The following is a 19,213-nucleotide window of genomic DNA, read 5'->3' on the forward strand; positions in this document are numbered from 1 at the left end:
TGCATTAATTGCGAGTAAACAAGAAAACAATTGTTTTTATTTTTCACAAGAAAAGTACTCTAAAATATTTTCTGAAGTGATTTCTGCAAAAACTAAGTGCTGTAACCTTCGGATTACAAATGATTAAAATATTTTGATGTTTTAAATATTAATGATGAAGAAAAATTCATTTTAACCTTAAAACCAGGAGAAATGAATATCCAGTATAATGTTACTAATGATGATTTATTCAGCATTCTATTTGAAACTCCCACTAGAATGGGCCATGGAGGAAGAACAGGTATGCTTAAAGATTTGCAAGGTAAATACAAAAATATTACATATGAAGTTGTAATGTTGTATTTGCATTTGTGTAAACAATGTCAAAGGAAGCATAGTGCACCCCTAAGAAAAGTATTGTTGTGAAACTAATGGTCAGTTCTGAGTTAAACTTAAGATGTCAAGTTGATCTGATAGACCTGCACACCTGATCTGATAGTCACACAGGGCTTTTGTTACATATCTTAAAATTAGGTGTCTTATACCTTTTTAAAACTTTAACTTTGATTCATGGTGCCGGACACACTAACTCAAAAATATAATATAAAACATTCAAAACACATTCATACATCATATCGACATTCTTATAAACATTCGTATAGTGGTAGTACAATTTAACTTTTATGTTCGCGTTGTGAGTAACCTATGCAAAAGGAAATATCAATAACCCCAATTCAATTAATTACTCCATGTTTCTTAAAAGCCTCCCGGCTCAAACAAATGGAGGGACATAACAGACCACAGTAAATTATACACTAAATTAAACAAATGAAACATAAAATATATATCAAACACATTTATTAATTCCTAGAATATTCAAACATATGATAACTAGGTAAACTGATCAGTCCCCTACAAATTAACCTTAAGATGTAAAGTAACATATTCATTTTACATCTTACACTCATGTTAGGTGTACTAATTTTTTTTTTTACATTAAACTCACAATTTAGTTGGATGAACCAATTTTCTAATTATTCCATTTACAGGTATATTTAAATAACTTTTCATTACTTAAATCTTCAAATCATTTCATTTACAAGTACATTAATATAACTACTCATTATTTAATTCTTCTAACTTCAAGTATTTATTTCCTGTAAGAACACTGATAATTTCCACATCGATTAATTAATTTAAGTAATTGCTCAAATTTCAACAAACATTAAAATGACGACTCTTGCTTTGAGTATTAAGATAATTATTAAAGTAAAAAAAAAAAAAAAAATTCACTCACAGGGTGAAGTCCATACCGCACACTCCCTTAACTCGGGAATACCTTTGTAAACTGATTAATAAGGTGATTTGACAGCTCCACAGATCGTCCAGCGTCTAAAGTTTACTCGAGCACCACATTATTCCTGCTGTCCTTTATTTACAAAATCATCGTTAATGGAAACAGACAGATCGTGCGAATTTTAAAGATGTCTTGGTTGAAACACCACTGAAGCTGTCCTTACAATTAATAAATTCCAGAGCATGGAAGAATGGAAAAAAATCAACGCATCTGACACAGGCAGAATAACCAGCATCGCACACCTTAGACGGATCCGAGTCTCTTTCATTCTGGAAGCCTCGAAACCCACCAAAAACGTAGAGCACCTTAGGAACAAAATCTAATTAGGAAGTCAAAGTCGGTAAAAACAGGAATACCGCATCAGGATATCAGGATCACCAAGATAATCTGCTGTACAATTCTTGGAACCAGAGAATCGAAATTCTCTGCTGAGCTCTACGCCTTATGAGAACGCAAATTCTTGCTAGCTAAACGCCTAGAAAAAATCCTGCCCGCTGGTTCACGCGGCTCGCAAGACCCGAAGGGTCAAGCTTAAGAGCTTAAGAATACTTTTTTCTAGATTAAAATACACATGAATGTAAATAAAAATGTTAGAATAATAACTTAAAACACATATTAATAATTAAAATACGCGACATAACACTTTTGAATTAAGTTCATAATATCAAGATCATTTAAGGTGTTACATGGGTTTCATCCGAGTAAAAACGGCGTATTTTCAAGATTTTTTTCATACAATAAATGAAATATTTAATTCAATTTTTTTATTATCTTAAAGGTACATACTTAATAAACAATTTCTGAAATTTTTGAAAAAATAAATATTAAAAACTCCGCCATTGTGGCATCATTCCCGGTGAGCCCTCGGAAAAAAGGTGCATTCGCGTTGACAGCAGAACTCCTAGCAGGATCATCTGAAGTGAAAAAAAAAAAAATCCGTGTTTTAGTTAAGGCTTCAAACTAGAAATTGGACGAAGGGAAAAAAATGAAAATTAAATGTTTGACAGCAATTTTTACATAAAAATCCAAAATTCGATAAAAATTTCATGGCATTTTGAAAAAAAAATAGTTTTAATTGAAAAAAAAAAAAATCCTTCGTCCAAGTCCTTGTAAATTGTATTTTGAAGACCTATTTAAAATTTCATCGAGATCAGTAGAGTAGTCTTCGAGAAATCTTGACAACCGACTTTAAAAACATAGTTTTGAGAAAAACGCGTTTAAAGTTTTGAGTGACCATAAAACAGGGAAAAAAAATTTTTTTTTTTTTTACTTACATTGAAACGTTGATTCCTGGGCCGTAACGCAATGAACCTGCTGCAGCTGCAATGTCCTCAGCTTCCTTTTTTTTCCTGTCTATGACGAATCCTGGCTTCACGAGTCTCGTTTGCAGATTTTTTTTCTCGGCGCAGATACAGTTTTCGTCAGCATTTCGGGCATATTCGTTGGAATTTGGGTTAAGTTTTAAATCCATACAGTGCATAATTAATAATAATGATGATGTTCCTTCATTAAAATTGCAAGCAGCAGTCAATGCATCAATATCAACGATCTTGTAACCAGCTAGAAGTATTTTTGGAGTAATTTTCCAGGTCAACTGGTTGTAACTTTCGTTGCTATTTTGTGTAAAACCACCAACACATCGCTCCAAAAGGTCATCCTTACTCAGATCTTCGTAAGTAGGTTTCATTGCAATCAAAACATCATCTGGTAATGGTGTATAATCGTGTTTGAACGATGAAAGAGTGTTTGTTGCCGATGCTCGTTGCCAGGCACACCAGGAGTCTGAACCTTTCAGACAATTTTTCAGACAATTTTCGTGCTGAGGTGTTTTACCTGTTGAGCTGTAGTGATAAAACGTAGCCCAAATAGCATCTTTCATTTTTTCTACCGAGTCACAGTTTCTTCTGATTGCTAAACCATAATAAATAGTTAGTTTATCAATCAATTTACTTGTCAGTTCACCTTTGCCAGAAAGAGTTTTTTTACCATTCCCGTAAATTTTTTTACCAAGTCCCGTAAATGGGTGCCCATCCTCTTCTGTATATGTCCAACACATTCTTTCTTCTTGATGACAAAATCTTCACCGTAAGGTGAGGCTCTGAGAATACCAGAGTATGTTTTGGAATCCTCATCTAGTATATAGTTAACATACCTCAGGCCATGTTTAACAGTAGAACGTTGAAACATTTCAATAACAGAAGATGGTTCCATGTTCCCAGATGCTCCAATGTGATAGGCGTTACATTCATTTGATTCAATGTGTTGTTCTTTCCACTCTTCATACTCTGCAGTATCTATTTTTTTTTTCCACGACTCGCATAATTTACGGTAAGAACTTTTAATACTTACAGTATGATACAATACAAACACTCTTTCATCGTTCAAACACGATTATACAATGTGAGCCGAAATATATTTTATGTTGTCAAAAAACTGGCAGAATGTATGAACTAAATAGGCGGTTTATTTTTGTCATGAGATTATTGGGTTTAGGGCTTGTCGGATGCAAGAAATTTTGCAGTTTGATGGATTTAAGCTGCTCCTTTTTGAATTAATCAACATACGATTTTTATATAGATAAAATACAAAACTGCATCAAGATAATTACTGAGACACTACTCTCCACTGCTGCAAAAGAAGAAAAACAATTAACGAGTGATGAAAATGACGGTGAAGATACGACAGATGTGAGTGTTTCTGGTGATGGAACGTGGAAGAAGCGTGGCTTCGCATCACTATATGGTGCGAGTTTATTAATCAGATTTTGTTCACATGCTAACCTCAATTTTAAATCCCAGACCGAATTTCAAGCATTGTTTAAAGTTTACTTTTCCATTACACAATTTTTCTTCACCTTCACTTTCAATGACGTTTGAACACCACGTAAAACACGACAGCGATGAAAAAACAAGATAAAAATCGATGATGGAATATTGGAGTGGGGCTTCCTCTGGCACGTGCTCTTTATTTTCATCTTTCAATTTTTTTGCTGATGTGCTTATGAAAGAATCATCATGCTGCTCAGGATTTTTAGGATTGAATGACTGTCTCCATTTCTTGGGTCGATCTTTTCTACGAGCACCGTCCACTAATTGAGATCTTGAAACTTTGAGCATTTTTAAATATAATTTACTTTGGGCACTTATAACCTCAAAATAAACCTCATGGTTCAACAAGTGATCACCAAATGAAGTATTTCAACTAGTTGCCCTTAGAAAAGGAGAAAAGTAGCCATAAAAAATAAATGAACAATAGGCGAGCAGCTGTTTTTTTATACCTGCAGAAAGCGGAGCCCAGGTAACCTTGAGCGCTCCACTTCAAAAGGCTGTATCTCCGAAACTATTACTCAGATCAACTTGAAATTTTCGGACAGTATTCGAGAGATGTTGTAGATTTTAATAAGCCAAAAAAAAAAAAAATCGATTTTTTGAACCCGTGAAACCCATGTAACCCCTTAACTAAGTTTGCCCAGCTACGACAATTGAAAATTAAGACAGCTGAAGAAGTAGCATATCATCTTCTTCAAATATTTTTAACATTTGATGCTCCAGCTATATTGCATTCAGATAACAGTAGGGAATTCAGTAATCAACTCATATCCAAACTATGCGCTATATGGAAAGATGTTAAGGGTAGTTCATGGAAAGCCTCTTCATAGTCAAACACAAGACTCAGTTGAAAGGGCTAATCAGGATATACAGAATATGTTAACTGCATGGATGAATGATAATGATACAAATAAATGATCAGATCGTTTGTCCTCTGTTCAATTTTCTAAGAACACTACATTTCATGAAGGCAGGGCTTAATTTCTGAAATTAGAAGGGCCGGAGCCCTATTAAAGAAATATATTAAAATTTATTTCTTTAGTGATTTTAAATATAATTTAATCTAATAAATATATTGTATATTAGATTATTAGTCCAAAGGGGCTTTGTCCCTGAGGGACAATTGTTTTCGTTTTGGGATTTTGTGTCGAATCATTCTGAATCTCCGTTTCACTTTTCAAACTGTTGCCACAAAGTATTATCGCCCTGTATAATATTTGATGAAATTAAATAATGAAGAATCTGTATAAATGTATGTATGTTTTTCGCATTGTGATAAAACAACGGTACCTATCCAATTTTGAATTACATAATCCTACTGTGCATATGGCATCTGAAAGCCCAAATTTGAAATTTGTTTCATTATCGATTTCATATTTTGTAAAACTTTAACGAATTTTTGATTAACAAACTCTAGGATTTCAAAGCGAGCAATGGCAATGTTGTACAGAAAAAACATTTTTATCTCCAGCGTATAAGGTATTTCTCCCACTTTCCTAGCGTCCTTTGTGTGTAGTGCTTCTGCATGCTGGGCCGGTATTCCAGAGGTCCGTGGTTCGATTCCCGGCAAAGGCAGTTGCATATTTTTCATCTTTTCTGCTTCCAATTAACCTAATGATTCTACAAGCGCGAGATTGTGTATCGGAAATACTAAAGATATGCTCAATTTAAAATTATTTTGCGGTATTGATATTGAACTGAATTTTATGGTTAAGTGCAAAGAACAGTATATTTAATAATTAAAGGTAACACACAAAATGCTAAAAAAATGCCCCTTTGCATGTAATTTAAAATCTGAAACCTATCAGATTTTCTTTTTTGTCTTTTTTTAAAATTTATCTCTCATTTTAATAAATCTAATTAGTAATTTTTAATATAATTTATTGCTAAAATAAAATTTTCGAGATCAAATATACTGAAATTGTTGTTCATTTCCATAAAAGAAGTACCGGAGCCTTCTTATTTAGTGCTCCGGTGCGCTCCGGCTAGAATTATAATTTATCCTAAAAACTAAGAAGTACCGGAGTGCGGCTTCAGTGGGCTTCTGCGAAATTTAATCTCTGCATGAAGGAATACGCCAAAGTCCTTATGAAGCCATGTTTGTTATTAAACCAAAAAGAGGCTTAGCATCATCTTTTTTGCTTGGCGAACAAATCGCAAATATTGAAACCAAAGAACAACTCAAAAAAGTTGCTAATAGTTTTTAAACCGAAGAACAACTTGAAGAAACTGTTAATACTTTTGAAGAAAATTTAAGCAGTGGCCATGCTGAAAACCATATTCGAAAGAAAAATATTGAAGAGGACCTGCAATCTTCTACCATATCTTCATATCAAGCGCTGACTGAATTAAATCCTATAAAACTTGAATCAAATCCTATAAAAAGATGGCCGAGAAAGAGAATCTTCTACTGCAATAAAAATGTCATGAACCTTAAAAAAAAAAAAAAAAAAAAAAATTCCTCATGCTGAAATTGGTGATACCTTATGACAGTGGTCGACCTTAACATCAACCGTGATAGTACAGATGGCCAAAATGTGTTGGCAGTTGTTGTTGGAATAGAAAACTCCGACTTTTATAAACTAGCAAATAAAAATGCCACCTTTTATAAACTAGCAAATAAAAATGGCACCTTCAAGCAGCTTTATACCCATAATCAGTTCATAATTTGTAAAGAAAAGTTACTTTCCATAGATGAGATTTCTTCTCAAGAAATGTTGCTGAGAGAAGCAGCTGCAGCTAATTCGAGAAGTGGAGGGCAAGGCTATACATGCTGTCACTACAAAAGGAAGTGTTCCACAACTAAATGCAGTTGTAAAAGCAAGGGACTCTTGTGCAATTCAAAATGTCATAAAAGTTTAAGTTGTTGCAATAAATAAGATTTCAATCACATAATTAAGTTTTTTGCGGGAAGGGGATTTTCTTTTCTCATTTAGAATGTACTGTTTTAAGTTTTAAAATGTATTTACGTGTGCTGTTACTTAAGCTTTTTCTATTTTGACATATACAGCAAAAGTAAAAAAAAAAAAAAAAAAAAATCTTTATTGGCTAAATTTAAAACTAAATCTTAACATTTATCCAAGCACAACTGCTGTCATTATTAAGAAGGCAAGCAATATCGAGTAGCCTTCTCATGTTAGAATCTAAAGCACAATAACATATATATATATATATGAATTTCAGAATTTTATTTTATTGTAAGAATTGCAAAGGTGAATATTTCATTTTGTTTTAAGTTTTCCTGCCTGTTAGAGATTTCTGCCATTCATTAGTAAATGTGGTAAGAAATGAAATGACAGAGATGCAGAAAATGTTAGCAAGTAATTAAAAAATGGTAATAAAAATCCAGATGAGTATGTGGAGTGACTAAGTTATAATGTAATTGAAAATTCTAAAACTAGGTATTTTAGACCATTGGTCTCAAATTGGTGGCTCTCAAAGCAATTTAACATGACCTACAAATACATTTAACTTATATATTTGTTGTTAGTGTGTTCCATATAGCTTTAGAGACATAGTTGTATGGACTGAGCTTATGTGTGTCTGCCGTTACAAGAGAAAGAGATATTTTTTTCTATTGAGTTAGTATTACTTTGTTTCAGTCACTAGTTGTTTAACACACCGGATGCACAGTGTTTAACATGCTGTTACTGTATAGATGGTGATAAACTAATGTATATCTTAATGGAACCAGTTTATTTATACTTGTTATATATACATCATAATAAAATTTATTGTTTAGAGTTGGTCATACCTTTTAAGTATTGCTTTAATATGGAAATTCATCTTGAAGAATTCAAGTTGTAAATTAGTTATAATAATAATTTTATTTAAGAGATTAAACTGCAAATCATGTCTTTAAAACAGGGTAGTAGAAAAGTAGATAAGAGGACCTGTTTTTCAAGATTGGAAATTATGTACTTTTTTGGTTTGTGCTCAATAAAATTCTAGTTTTATTTGTAATAAGGGAATGTCAGTTACAAAAGAATACAATTTACATCATCCCAATTAAATAAAGAGTTCAACTGACCACTAAGCATCTACAGTCCATAATGAAGACATTTTCCGGTAATTTCTTTCCTTAGGCTATAAACTTTATTAAAATTGAAACACCCTAAGTAGTAGTCAAAACTGAAGAAATTTATAATTATTTACTTAAAACAATGGAAAGTTTTCTGTGAAGACCTGGAAAGCTTATTTATTAATTTTTTATTTAAAACAAGCTATTTAGTGGTTATTTCAAAGTATTAGAATTATTTGAAATAAATGTTGAATCTGAATTGCAAAATGAAACTTACAGAAATTTTCTGCAGTTACCAACTTTTAATTTGGTAAATATAAATTTGAATATTTCCCATTTTTTTAATAAAAATATATTCTCATGGCATTATTATTATTATGATTGTTTCAGAGTTTACAAAATATGAAATTGCCTATACAACCTGAAAGAATCATTAACAAGTTTTAACAAAATGTTTCAGAAAACATTCATTGTATCTCCTTGTCTATTTTTTCTTTTTTATTAATTTTTATCATTTAAAAATCGAAAGGGGAAGATTTTGCAAAAATGAAAAATAGTCATGAATAAACTACCGGTAATTATCACAATATTATTTCTTGAAAGGAAACCTAATTCCAATAAGAATACATAATGATATTAACATTACAATGTCTAATTATTTCTATTTCCCTGTAACTTGATTCTCATCTGTTCTTATTGTCTTTTTTCCTTGGTCCTCAATCACCAATAAATAATTGGAGAGGGTGAATTTGCAGTTGAAATTGTAGACTGTGTGTCAGTTCATGTTTGATTTGCTGTGACTCGTTAGTTCTTGTATTAGGCTGCCATAAAGTTCATCAGTTAGAAGGGAAAAGGGCTGATCTTTGGAATATGGTAACAGGTAGTTTGGCGACATTTTGGAGGCGATAAAGGTTACTACCTAGGACTTTGGTAATAATGTGAGAAGTACTCAGTTCCAATTATGCATTATTTTCTGTGAGGGAAATGAGAGATCATGAGATATGTCATGTGACATTAATGGACAAATTACAGTTCTTTAATCGGAAAAGGGGGTAAATTTGGAAAAATATCTGTAGTACTATATTATTTTGTATTCAGCTTCATTGTGTGTTGTGTGAAATAGTGTTGAACAATTTTTGGATTGCATGGCGCTATCTAAAGTGAATTGTAAATTTTTAATGCATTTATCTGATAATTCAAAAGAATTGGTTGAATGGTGTATGAGTGTAGGTTTAATTGCGGATAAGTATGAATGTCCAAATATGGGAATGAAATGAGATTGTGTGAAAGGAAGGATATTACAGATAAGTTTGAATGGCGGTGCAAGAAATCTGGTGAAAATGGACATTTTGTGAAACAGATTGTAAGGAAGGGTACGTGGTTTGCTGAAAGTAGTTTGAGTATGGGTGAAATTTTATTAATTTCTTATTACTGGGTGAATAGACTGCCAGTTGACTACTGGATTTCGGATTTAGAAATTAGCAGTAGTACTGCAGCCGATTGGAACTCTTTGTGTATGGAAGTGTGCATGCACGTAATGAAGATTCTGAAGATTACGTAAGTTAGTATTTTTAATCATTTGAGGATATTATTTTTATGCATTGTTCTAAATGTAAGGAGTAAATAAATTAATATGGTAGTATTGGAAAATTGTTATTAGCAATGATTTAGTTTAAAGTAATTAAGATTGAAATCTAATTTTTATTAATTTAATGTATGTGCTTATTTATATGTTAGGTAGTGTTTTTTAATTTAATTATATTTTAATTTAATGATCGTGATTTTGTGAGTTATGTGTTTGTAGTATTTTGGAATACGTTTGAGTAGTATACGATGAGTATTTTCATGCATTTTTGTGAAATTTTTCTAATTTATGAGAAAAAAGCAGTGTACATGGATATACTGAAGAGTGTGCGCAATGCCATTTTTGTGCAATTCTGGGATGTTTTTTTAAGTAAAAATAAGTCAACATGTACATGGTTTAGTGATATTTTAATTAAATGATAGTTATTTTGTGAATTTTATGTTTGTAGCAATTTGGTATATGTTTCAGTTGAAATAAACATGTATGGAAATAATTTAAATATTTGACACTAAGTATTTGTAACTATTTTTAATGTTTGCGATATAAATTCATTGGTGACGTTTATAATATAATAGATAATTTAGAGGTAAAAGTTTTTGGATATTTTATTTATTTTATAAGTGGAAATGTTCATCCTTGGAAAGGGTATATACTTTTTTGCGATCAGGTAATTTCATGTATGTGCTTTTTACCGAGTTTAAAGATTCACAAAATTTTCCTGCATTTTCGTGCAAATTTTTGTAATTTATGAGAAAATAGCAGTGTAGATGGATAAAGTTAAGAGTGTGTGCAATGCCATTTTTGTGCAATTCTGGGATGTTTTTTTAAGTAAAAATTAGTCGACGTGTAAATGGTTTATGTGTATGTGCTATTCTGAAAAACGCGCAAGGAGTTTGCGATTGTGCACTTTTTCCCAATTTTGCAGTTAATATTTGTCATGATTAAGCAGTTTTGTTACATAAAATTTCTAGCATAAGTGTAATTCGGCTAGTAGATTGTTGGAAAAAGTGTTGAGTAAATAAAAAGAAAATAAACATATCTTTACTTCGTGAAGACAAAATGGCAGCGAAAAAAAATAGAGGGTTGCTGTAGCAGAGTTGGTCGCCAAATTTTCGCCAAAAAATCGTTAAGTTACCATAATCCAAAGATCAACCGGAAAAAGTTTTGTGTGACCTTCGCAGATAGTTTACAAGGATTTGTATTTATTAGTACGATGAAAACAATCACTATGTGAATGAATCCATTTTAAAATTTGGGAGAGCTGGTTCTCTTTTTGCATTGAAAGGAAAAATAACATGAATATCTTTTAAATTTTCAGAACCTAGTGTGAAAAGTTAGGTAAAAAATACACAAGGAAATAGGCTATATATATATATATGCATAATTAAATCAATTTTTTTTAATGTAATCTAACTTAAAGATGTGCTTTTTTTACAGGACTTGACTGTGCGAAGAAAGTACAGCTGCAATCAACGAACACCTAAAGTTCCATACGTTATATACACCACTGGAGGGTACCTGCAACATTCTCTTAGTAATATGGAATGTTATAATGCTCAAGAAAAGCAATGGTTTGCCTTGGCAGATCTTCCTACTCCTCGAAGTGGACTGGGAGGGGCCTTTATCGAAGGCAAATTTTATGCTGTTGGTGGCCGAAATAACTGTCTTGATGGCAACCAAGACTCAGACGGAGTGGACTGTTATGATCCTATAACTAATAAATGGAAATCCTGTTGTAAAATGACAATTTCTAGAAACAGAGTTGGCGTAGGTGTTTTAGATGGACTATTATATGCTGTCGGAGGATCTAAAGCAACAGTTCATCACAATACAGTGGAAAGGTATTGAAATTTTTCGTTCTCAATTGTATATAAAGTAAAAAAGTATTTGGATTATTAAAATCCAATTTTTAAATATAGAACTATAATTGTGAATCTCTTTGATAGCTGTGTAGCAAGCATGTTTAATATAATTTATTGTTCAAATTAGAATTATTACATAAGTAATGAAAATTCTAAAACTTGTAGCTGAATATTAATCAATGAAATTTATATTATATAAATATTATTATTTATATTATATATACAGTTCCTGCCACTTATTAAGATCAATTCCATTCCAAACATATTTGAATTTTTTAAGTGGCTGAGTTTAATAGATGGCTATTTATGTATTGCAAACACTAATACAGTCAAAAGTCGTTAATCCGGACTCGTCGGGACTTCGGCGATTCCGGATTATCGGTTTTTCCGGATTATAGATCATCAGTTTAAATCTCGTAAGATGGCATGCAGAAATTCTAAAATTAAAAATATGAAAAATTAATTTATGAAATAAAGAACAATTATGATCTAAAGGGTATCAAAATTTACAAAAAAAAAAGCTTAATATTTATTTGTTTACTTTATTAAACATTTCTTTCAAAGTGAGTTGTTTGATTTGTTTTCTCTGCTAATACTTTAGACTAATACTACAGACATATAATTTCTTGTTCAGTTATTAAGTTCCATTGTTCAAGTCCTGTAATTGCTGTGTCGAGAATTCCGAATAACTTGTCAATCAAAATTTTTTCTCGTTCAGTAACCTCTCTGTTACTTTCTTCACTATCGGTAGCTGTATTTTCTGGATTTAGAACCATACTACAGATTTCGCCCTCCGTTAATTGATTGATGATTGGGCATTGTCATCGCAATGAAAAACTTCTGTTTAACTTCACTAAATTCTGCCGCCTGGTGCGGCCATGCGAGCTCTGGCGCTGGTTCTGGCTTTATATGAATAACAAATCAGTTATTCTTAATTCAAATAGCACTAAATATAATCGTTTGTCCTATGAGTATCATTAACAAAATCTATTTTTAGCATAAGGAAAGAAATTTCTGCTAAATCTCCCCTTGTCAACATTTTAGCACATTAAACTTAAATCTGTAATCGGATAATACTCTGTTATTTGGTGTCGCTGCATGATTCATCACTCAAGTTGTCATTCGTTGATAAACATGCGGTGATGAAAGCAAAATACAATAAATAATGATTCGCAATTTCGGCATCAAGGATATAAAATATTAGTTGGTGTAAAATTAACAAATGTTTCGGTTTGAGATTATGCCAAGAAGATACGCAGCTATGGAGTCAAGTTACTAATCACACAAATTTATGCTAAAATAATTATTTCTTCAATAATGAGATATTTTATTTAGCGCCAAACTGAGATTAAGAATCGGGATTTCCGGCATGTTTTTTTATGATGAGGAAAAAAATCTAATGCACGTGCGTAAAGCATACCCCTTCCCTTCAAAAAAGCCCTAAAAAATTGGTTGGTGGTGGCTTTGAGGTCCGGATTTTAGATCATTCCAAATATTGGATGTCCGAATCTCGGACTTTGTACTGTATATATATATACATCTTTTAAAATATAACTTACCAGTATGGATTCTCTCTTTTAAAATAATTCTACTTTAATTAAACTTAGGATATAATATAATCAATTAATCAATATTGTTTAGGAAATAAATTATATATATATATATACATACATATATATATATATAGTAAAAAATGTATATTTTCACTATTCAAGTATTCTTATCTTGTCACATGAACTCTGTGGAAAGGGGCTTCTCTGTAAATAAAGCAATTGAAATTGAAAATTTAAGTGACTCATCATACATTTTTCAACGCATAGTATTTGATTACATAAAATTTTCTGGAGGTGTTCTTAATATCGAAATTAATAAAGAAAAAGAGATCAGCAGCAGCTTCTGCAAGAAGTGGAGTTCGTTATTTAGAAGTTCAGTATTTAGAAGAACAAAAATCTTTAACTAAATCTGAAAATTCAAAGAGGAAAAGAAATATTATTGAGGAAGAAATTGATTATATGATGCAGAAGAAAAAATTTCTTCAAAGGGACATTAAAGATATTAATGAAGAAGTAGATGCTTTAGCAGATGAAGCTGAGACCAGCAGGAACATTGATTTGTTTATCAAAGCAAATGAACTTAGAAGAATAGTTAAAGAAAAGGAAATAGACATAAATAAATTAGATGTTAAAATAGCTGAAAAGATTTCAGATTTAAAAAAAAAGCACAAATGTTTTGTATCTTTTATTGTACAGTTTATAAATCTAGTATCTTTCAAAAAACCAAGGAAATAAATTGTATGTTTACAAATCAGTTATTTTAATCTGCAAAATATTCTTGCATTGTGATTATAATAGTAGTTGACTGTGTTTAAATAAATATCAAATAAGTTAAATAATAATCATGTAAATCTCTAAAATAGTGACTGTTATTAGTGTAAAATATGCTTATACATGTTTTTCAAGAAATTATGCTCCTAATTTAATGTTATCTACTTCATAACTTGTAGGGAGTTAGTTTAATTTTCAAAATTGTTTTATGGTAAGTATTAAATTGAATTTAATAATAGTGCATAATACACACTTCTGTTAGTTTCTTAAAGTGAAATTACAAGCATGAAGTCGGTTGTATGGATAATTACTTTATTCTATTTATTTTTTTGTTTGCTGATAGGTCCTTAATTTTTTCTTTGATGGTCCTTAAAAGTCCTTAATTTTCATGTAAGGAAATGTATACGAACCCTGCTCACATCAACTTTATATATATTTTTTAAAGAATTTTTTTCATATTGTAAAGAATATTTTGCATGTCATAAATCTAATCTGGAGAAAGATATTAAATAATTGCTGGGTAAATATTTTGAATTTTCAATTTGTTTATAATATTTGTCTGCAAGATTTACAGTAAATAATAAATAGTAAATTTTCTTTAAAATAGATAATTTAAAAATTAGTTCCTTGAAAATAATAGCTGAAATAAATGAGTTATTATGTAATATATGAAAATTATTTAATATAGTGATTATTGTTTAGTATAATGATTGATCTGTAGGTATATCAAATTTTTGGATTTTACATTATAACTCAGTAACCAACCATTGATAGTTTAAAGCCTAGCTTATGCTAGTTGTTATAAAATATATAATAATTAATATAAGTTATTTTTATGTTTCATAAGTGAAAAAATTTGTGTGCAAACAATTAATCTGATTGTTAGTATATAGCCAGGAAGTTTTGATCTAATCAGTAATTTCCTTTTCGTTTCACATCTATTTTTCTGTTAAAAAACTTACTAATAAAATTTGTTCTGTTTCGTAATGTAATACTAAACAGTTGGATTTTATGCAGTCATTTTTTCAACTTTTAAGTTTAAATATCTTTGCTAGGTGTGAGTTGATAGAAAGTATAGTTTTCTTTTGATAAGCATAATGTATTTACATTAAAAAAGGGGGAAGAAACTCTCTGAAATGTTAAGGTTTAATTTTTCCTTATTTTATAATGGCCTTGCCTGAAATATATTTTTAAAAAAATGTTAAATCATACCTGTTTCAGCGATGTATTTTCTTGACTTAATAATAACATTTCATGAAAAGGAGTATATTTTAAAGCTGTATGAAACTAACAGATCATGCTTAAGCACATAATATTTTCTTCAAATTTTGTTTTCTATTTTCATGCTTTCCTTATAAGGTTATTTCTCCCACCTTCTTGGCATGCCTTCATGGTGTAGTGGTTCTGCACGCTGGGCCGGTATCCAGAGGTCCGTGGTTCAATTCCCGGCGAAGGAGGTTGCTCAATTTTCTTCTTGCCTGCTTCCAAATTAACCTAATGTCTCTACATCCTTAGTAAAAGAAGTTTCCATAAAGGAAACGTAAAAATTTACATTTCATCGACCATTGCTATGCTTATGTAAATCTTATCTATCTGGAAAATGTAAATGGCTGTATGAAAATAATACAAATGAAATTCTGAATGCAAAATGTTTTAGTAATATGATTATCTGGAAGTGTTCCTGCTGAGCTATATTATTAGTAGATCAAAAGTTAAATGCTATTTTTCGACAGTTGGAATTTACTGTTTTAAATGAAGAACAAGATTATATAGATGCAAATGATACGTTGGTGATGGAAAGTTGCTAAACAAGACTGAAATCCTATTAGACAGGAGAATCTTAGAGGTAATGAGTAAATACTAGGTTTAAAAATTTCCTGAAAACATTCCAGAAGCTTTCTGAAACATTTTCAACCACAGCATTTTACTTGAAAATCCAAAATAGCACTTCTATCATAATGTTGCAGGTAATATTGTCAACCAAAACAAGGTAAAATTAGCTGGAAATTTTCTTTCACCAATGAGGGTGATAGAGGACTTCTACTTGATACTCAGCTTGAACCACCAGCATTCAAAGTTGATGGGAACAATTAAAAAAAAAACATGACTGACTTAGCATTTCAGGAATTTCTTCATGTATTTAACAGCACCCTTAGATTACTCAAACTTTGATTCACAAGTTCAAATTTATGAGTCTAAAAGTGTTGAAAAAAATTATGTTGTTACGAAAAATGGATGCTGAATTATCCAATTATGAAAATGAAGACAAAATTGCTGAAATGGGTTATAAAAACCACTTCTGCTGAAGCAAATTACTTTGCAATGTGTTAAATGTACTTGGTGGTGGATGAGGCTGTTTTGAGTATTGTTGTTATTGTTGATAAGGTTTACTTGAAAATGTAGAACAGGACCAATTGTGGTTGAGAATTCATTCTGTCATAAGATTGTCAAGATTTGTTAACAGATTTTAGATCCCAACTCTTGAGCATTTGTGTTTTTTTTTTTTTTTTTTTTAATTTCTAATTCTTGAGGAAAATTCTTTAAAATTTGGGTAAAAAAGTATGTAAAAATTAATTTTTTTCTTCTCATTTAAAAAACTGTAATTTTCCAAATCTGAAGTTCATTTTTCTTCGTAAAATGTGGAAAAGATTTTTTTTTTGTAATGTCTTGATATGTGATCTTTGCCTTTTAATGTGTGAAAAATTTGATCAGTGAAATAGAAGTATAATATTTAAGCTACTTGTTTCTAATGCAAGAATTTTGACCAAGATGGATAAAATGAAATAATATCAAGCGTGATCAGTAATAGTTTTCACAAAGCAGAAAATTTATTAATAGAGCTAACCAAGTGTTGTCTTATCTACCTGCTATCATGCAGATCTATGTAGGACATGCTTTTGAAGGGTGGATTAAATTTCAGATATTTCATTTTCTGAAAATGAATTCGGTTTATCTCAGCATCTGAATAAATCATTTCAATAAAGCACATCAAATTGATAGAGAAAAACACCTTATGACATTTCATTTAAGTTTAACTAGCAGTGGAAATTTATTTTCGAGTCTTTCTTTTAGCCTTGTTTCGTCATGTACTAATTCATTCCAGAGGTTTATACAGGTTTTATGTCAAACACATAATTTAAATTGAGAAGAAGAATCCTAAATGGCATGACTTGCAATAAATACCTTGATTCTGCTTTTCTGAAGTCATTGTTAGATGAGAAGTGAATGCTGGTTGTTCAGCATGGTTTTGGTAAGTGAGAAAGTTAGTAAAGTAGGTTGTTTGACCCTGTTAATAATTTTAGCTTCAACTGGGAACTCTTAATGTTGTGGTCAGTTGCATTGTTTTATGTTCCAGCAAATAGCTATAAGGAGACTTGAATATTGTATTTACATTAACTCACCAGTGGTGAGAAAATCGAGATAATATTTTGCATTTTGGATGCCTGTTGCTTCCACCAGTACGAAAGCAGATTCCCCCCCCCGGCCCCTAAAGAATCTTGAGAATTTCTTAAAAGCAATTTCAAATCTTTAAAAATAAACTAATCAAGGAAATCCTGAATTGCACAAAAACAAAAAATTTAAAAACATGTTTGTTTTATAAATAATAATGCATACTACAAGGTAGCCCATTATGTGAAAGATAATATTACCTCAGATACATTGTTTTATCCTAATCTCTCTTGATATTCAATAATTGGATCATATTTATGGTAAATTTCTATTCTCTTTTATAGGTATGATCCTGCAGAGGATAAATGGTACAAAGTTCAGAATATGTTAACTGCACGAATAGGTGTAGGTGTGGCTGTTGTAAAACGATTGTTATATGCTGTTGGTGGTTATGATGGAAATAGTCGTTTAAATACAGTCGAATGTTACAATCCGGAGAAGGATTCATGGACTTTAGTTGCCAGCATGAATATTAATAGGAGTGGTGCAGGTATTATAATTTTCATGTTCATGATGTTAATATTTTAATTTTAAAAGTATGATTTGCAAATATGTTATAAACTTAATATACCACACACATACTTGTCATGAGTAACATCACATTATGTCAGAATATATGTTTGTAGCATCATGTTATGGCAGAATATATGTTTATTTATGCATGTATATTTCACACTTATCCTGTTAAAAGAATAATATGGCCCATCAACTGCCTTTAAGTCATACATTTTTCCCATATGCAATTGTATTTGGCATCATTGATTTACAGGTCACCAAAGAAGATTTGTTTAAATTTTAGTTTACTGATGAAGTTTTTAATACATTTAGCATTTTAAAAGTTTTACTGGATTTTAAATTTTCAGAATAATGTTACATATTTTTGCATGAAGTAACATATTTTGGTGTACTATTGAAATAATAGAATGCACATTTATTCTTAAATATGATTGTAATATCATTTGTAGAGAAGTTGATGAAACCGCAGGTATAGTTATGTAGTGTGAAAACAGAATTAATAAACTTTGTTATTACTATTACGAGGGAAGAAATCTTTCACTAGTCTGATTTGTTAGTATATTAATTAAGGCAATGGTATTCAAATTATATGTTTTTATTACTCTGTATAAAAGCAAGTGACCTCCAAAAATTATTTTGAGACCTCAATCAGAGTATTAACCCTTAGTTATACGAGGGCCATCCAGGAAGTAGATTACGTTTCCGTCTGTGTCCGCTAGGGGCGGGGCTAGCGCGGCCATCTTGGGGTCAGAGCGTTGCGCAGCTCAGTCTGCATCTAGCCGTGCTAGTGAGAGGTTCGTGCTGTGCTCCGTTCAGATACTGTGACGGTTTGAAATGTCTGCGTTAATTGAAAATCCCGCGAGGTGCGCTCAGTAATAAGGTTTCTGACTGCAAAAAACTGTAAATCGATAGAAATCTATCGGCAGCTTCGTGAAGTGTATGGGGACAACATTATCACTGAAGGTGGAGTGCGTCAGTGGGTCATAAGATTTCAAAATGGCCGAACCAATGTTCACGACGAAGATCGAAGTGGGAGACCCAGCATAGTGACCGCCGAACTTCTCGGAAAAGTCGATGCTAAAGTCCGTGAAAATCGAAATTTCACAATAACGGAACTTTCTTTGAGTTTTCCACAAATTTCGCGAAGTTTGTTGCACGAAATCATCAGCGAAAAGCTTGGTTACCACAAGTTTTGTGCAAGATGAAAGGCAAGAAGAGGTAACGAAGTGGTTGAAGGCGCAGGCGGCCGAATTTTTCGACGAAGGAATTTCCAAGCTCGTACATCGCTACG

General features: G+C 31.3%; 1 protein-coding gene across 4 annotated transcripts in view; it reads left to right on the forward strand.

Annotated features, from left to right (window-relative positions):
• Positions 1-19,213, forward strand: part of Keap1 (kelch like ECH associated protein 1) — a 67,058-nt gene that overhangs the window by 25,247 nt on the left and 22,598 nt on the right. For all 4 annotated transcript variants that reach the window (XM_085814462.1, XM_085814465.1, XM_085814464.1 and 1 more), the window contains 2 exons: positions 11,208-11,611; positions 17,691-17,896. In XM_085814462.1, the coding sequence (XP_085670588.1) occupies positions 11,208-11,611; positions 17,691-17,896 (610 nt within the window). The remainder of the gene's footprint in view (positions 1-11,207; positions 11,612-17,690; positions 17,897-19,213) is intronic.

Source organism: Stegodyphus dumicola, chromosome 4 (genome assembly GCF_044657685.1).
Source record: "Stegodyphus dumicola isolate Sdum_Otavi_A_Nest chromosome 4, ASM4465768v1".
NCBI lineage: Eukaryota > Metazoa > Arthropoda > Arachnida > Araneae > Eresidae > Stegodyphus > Stegodyphus dumicola.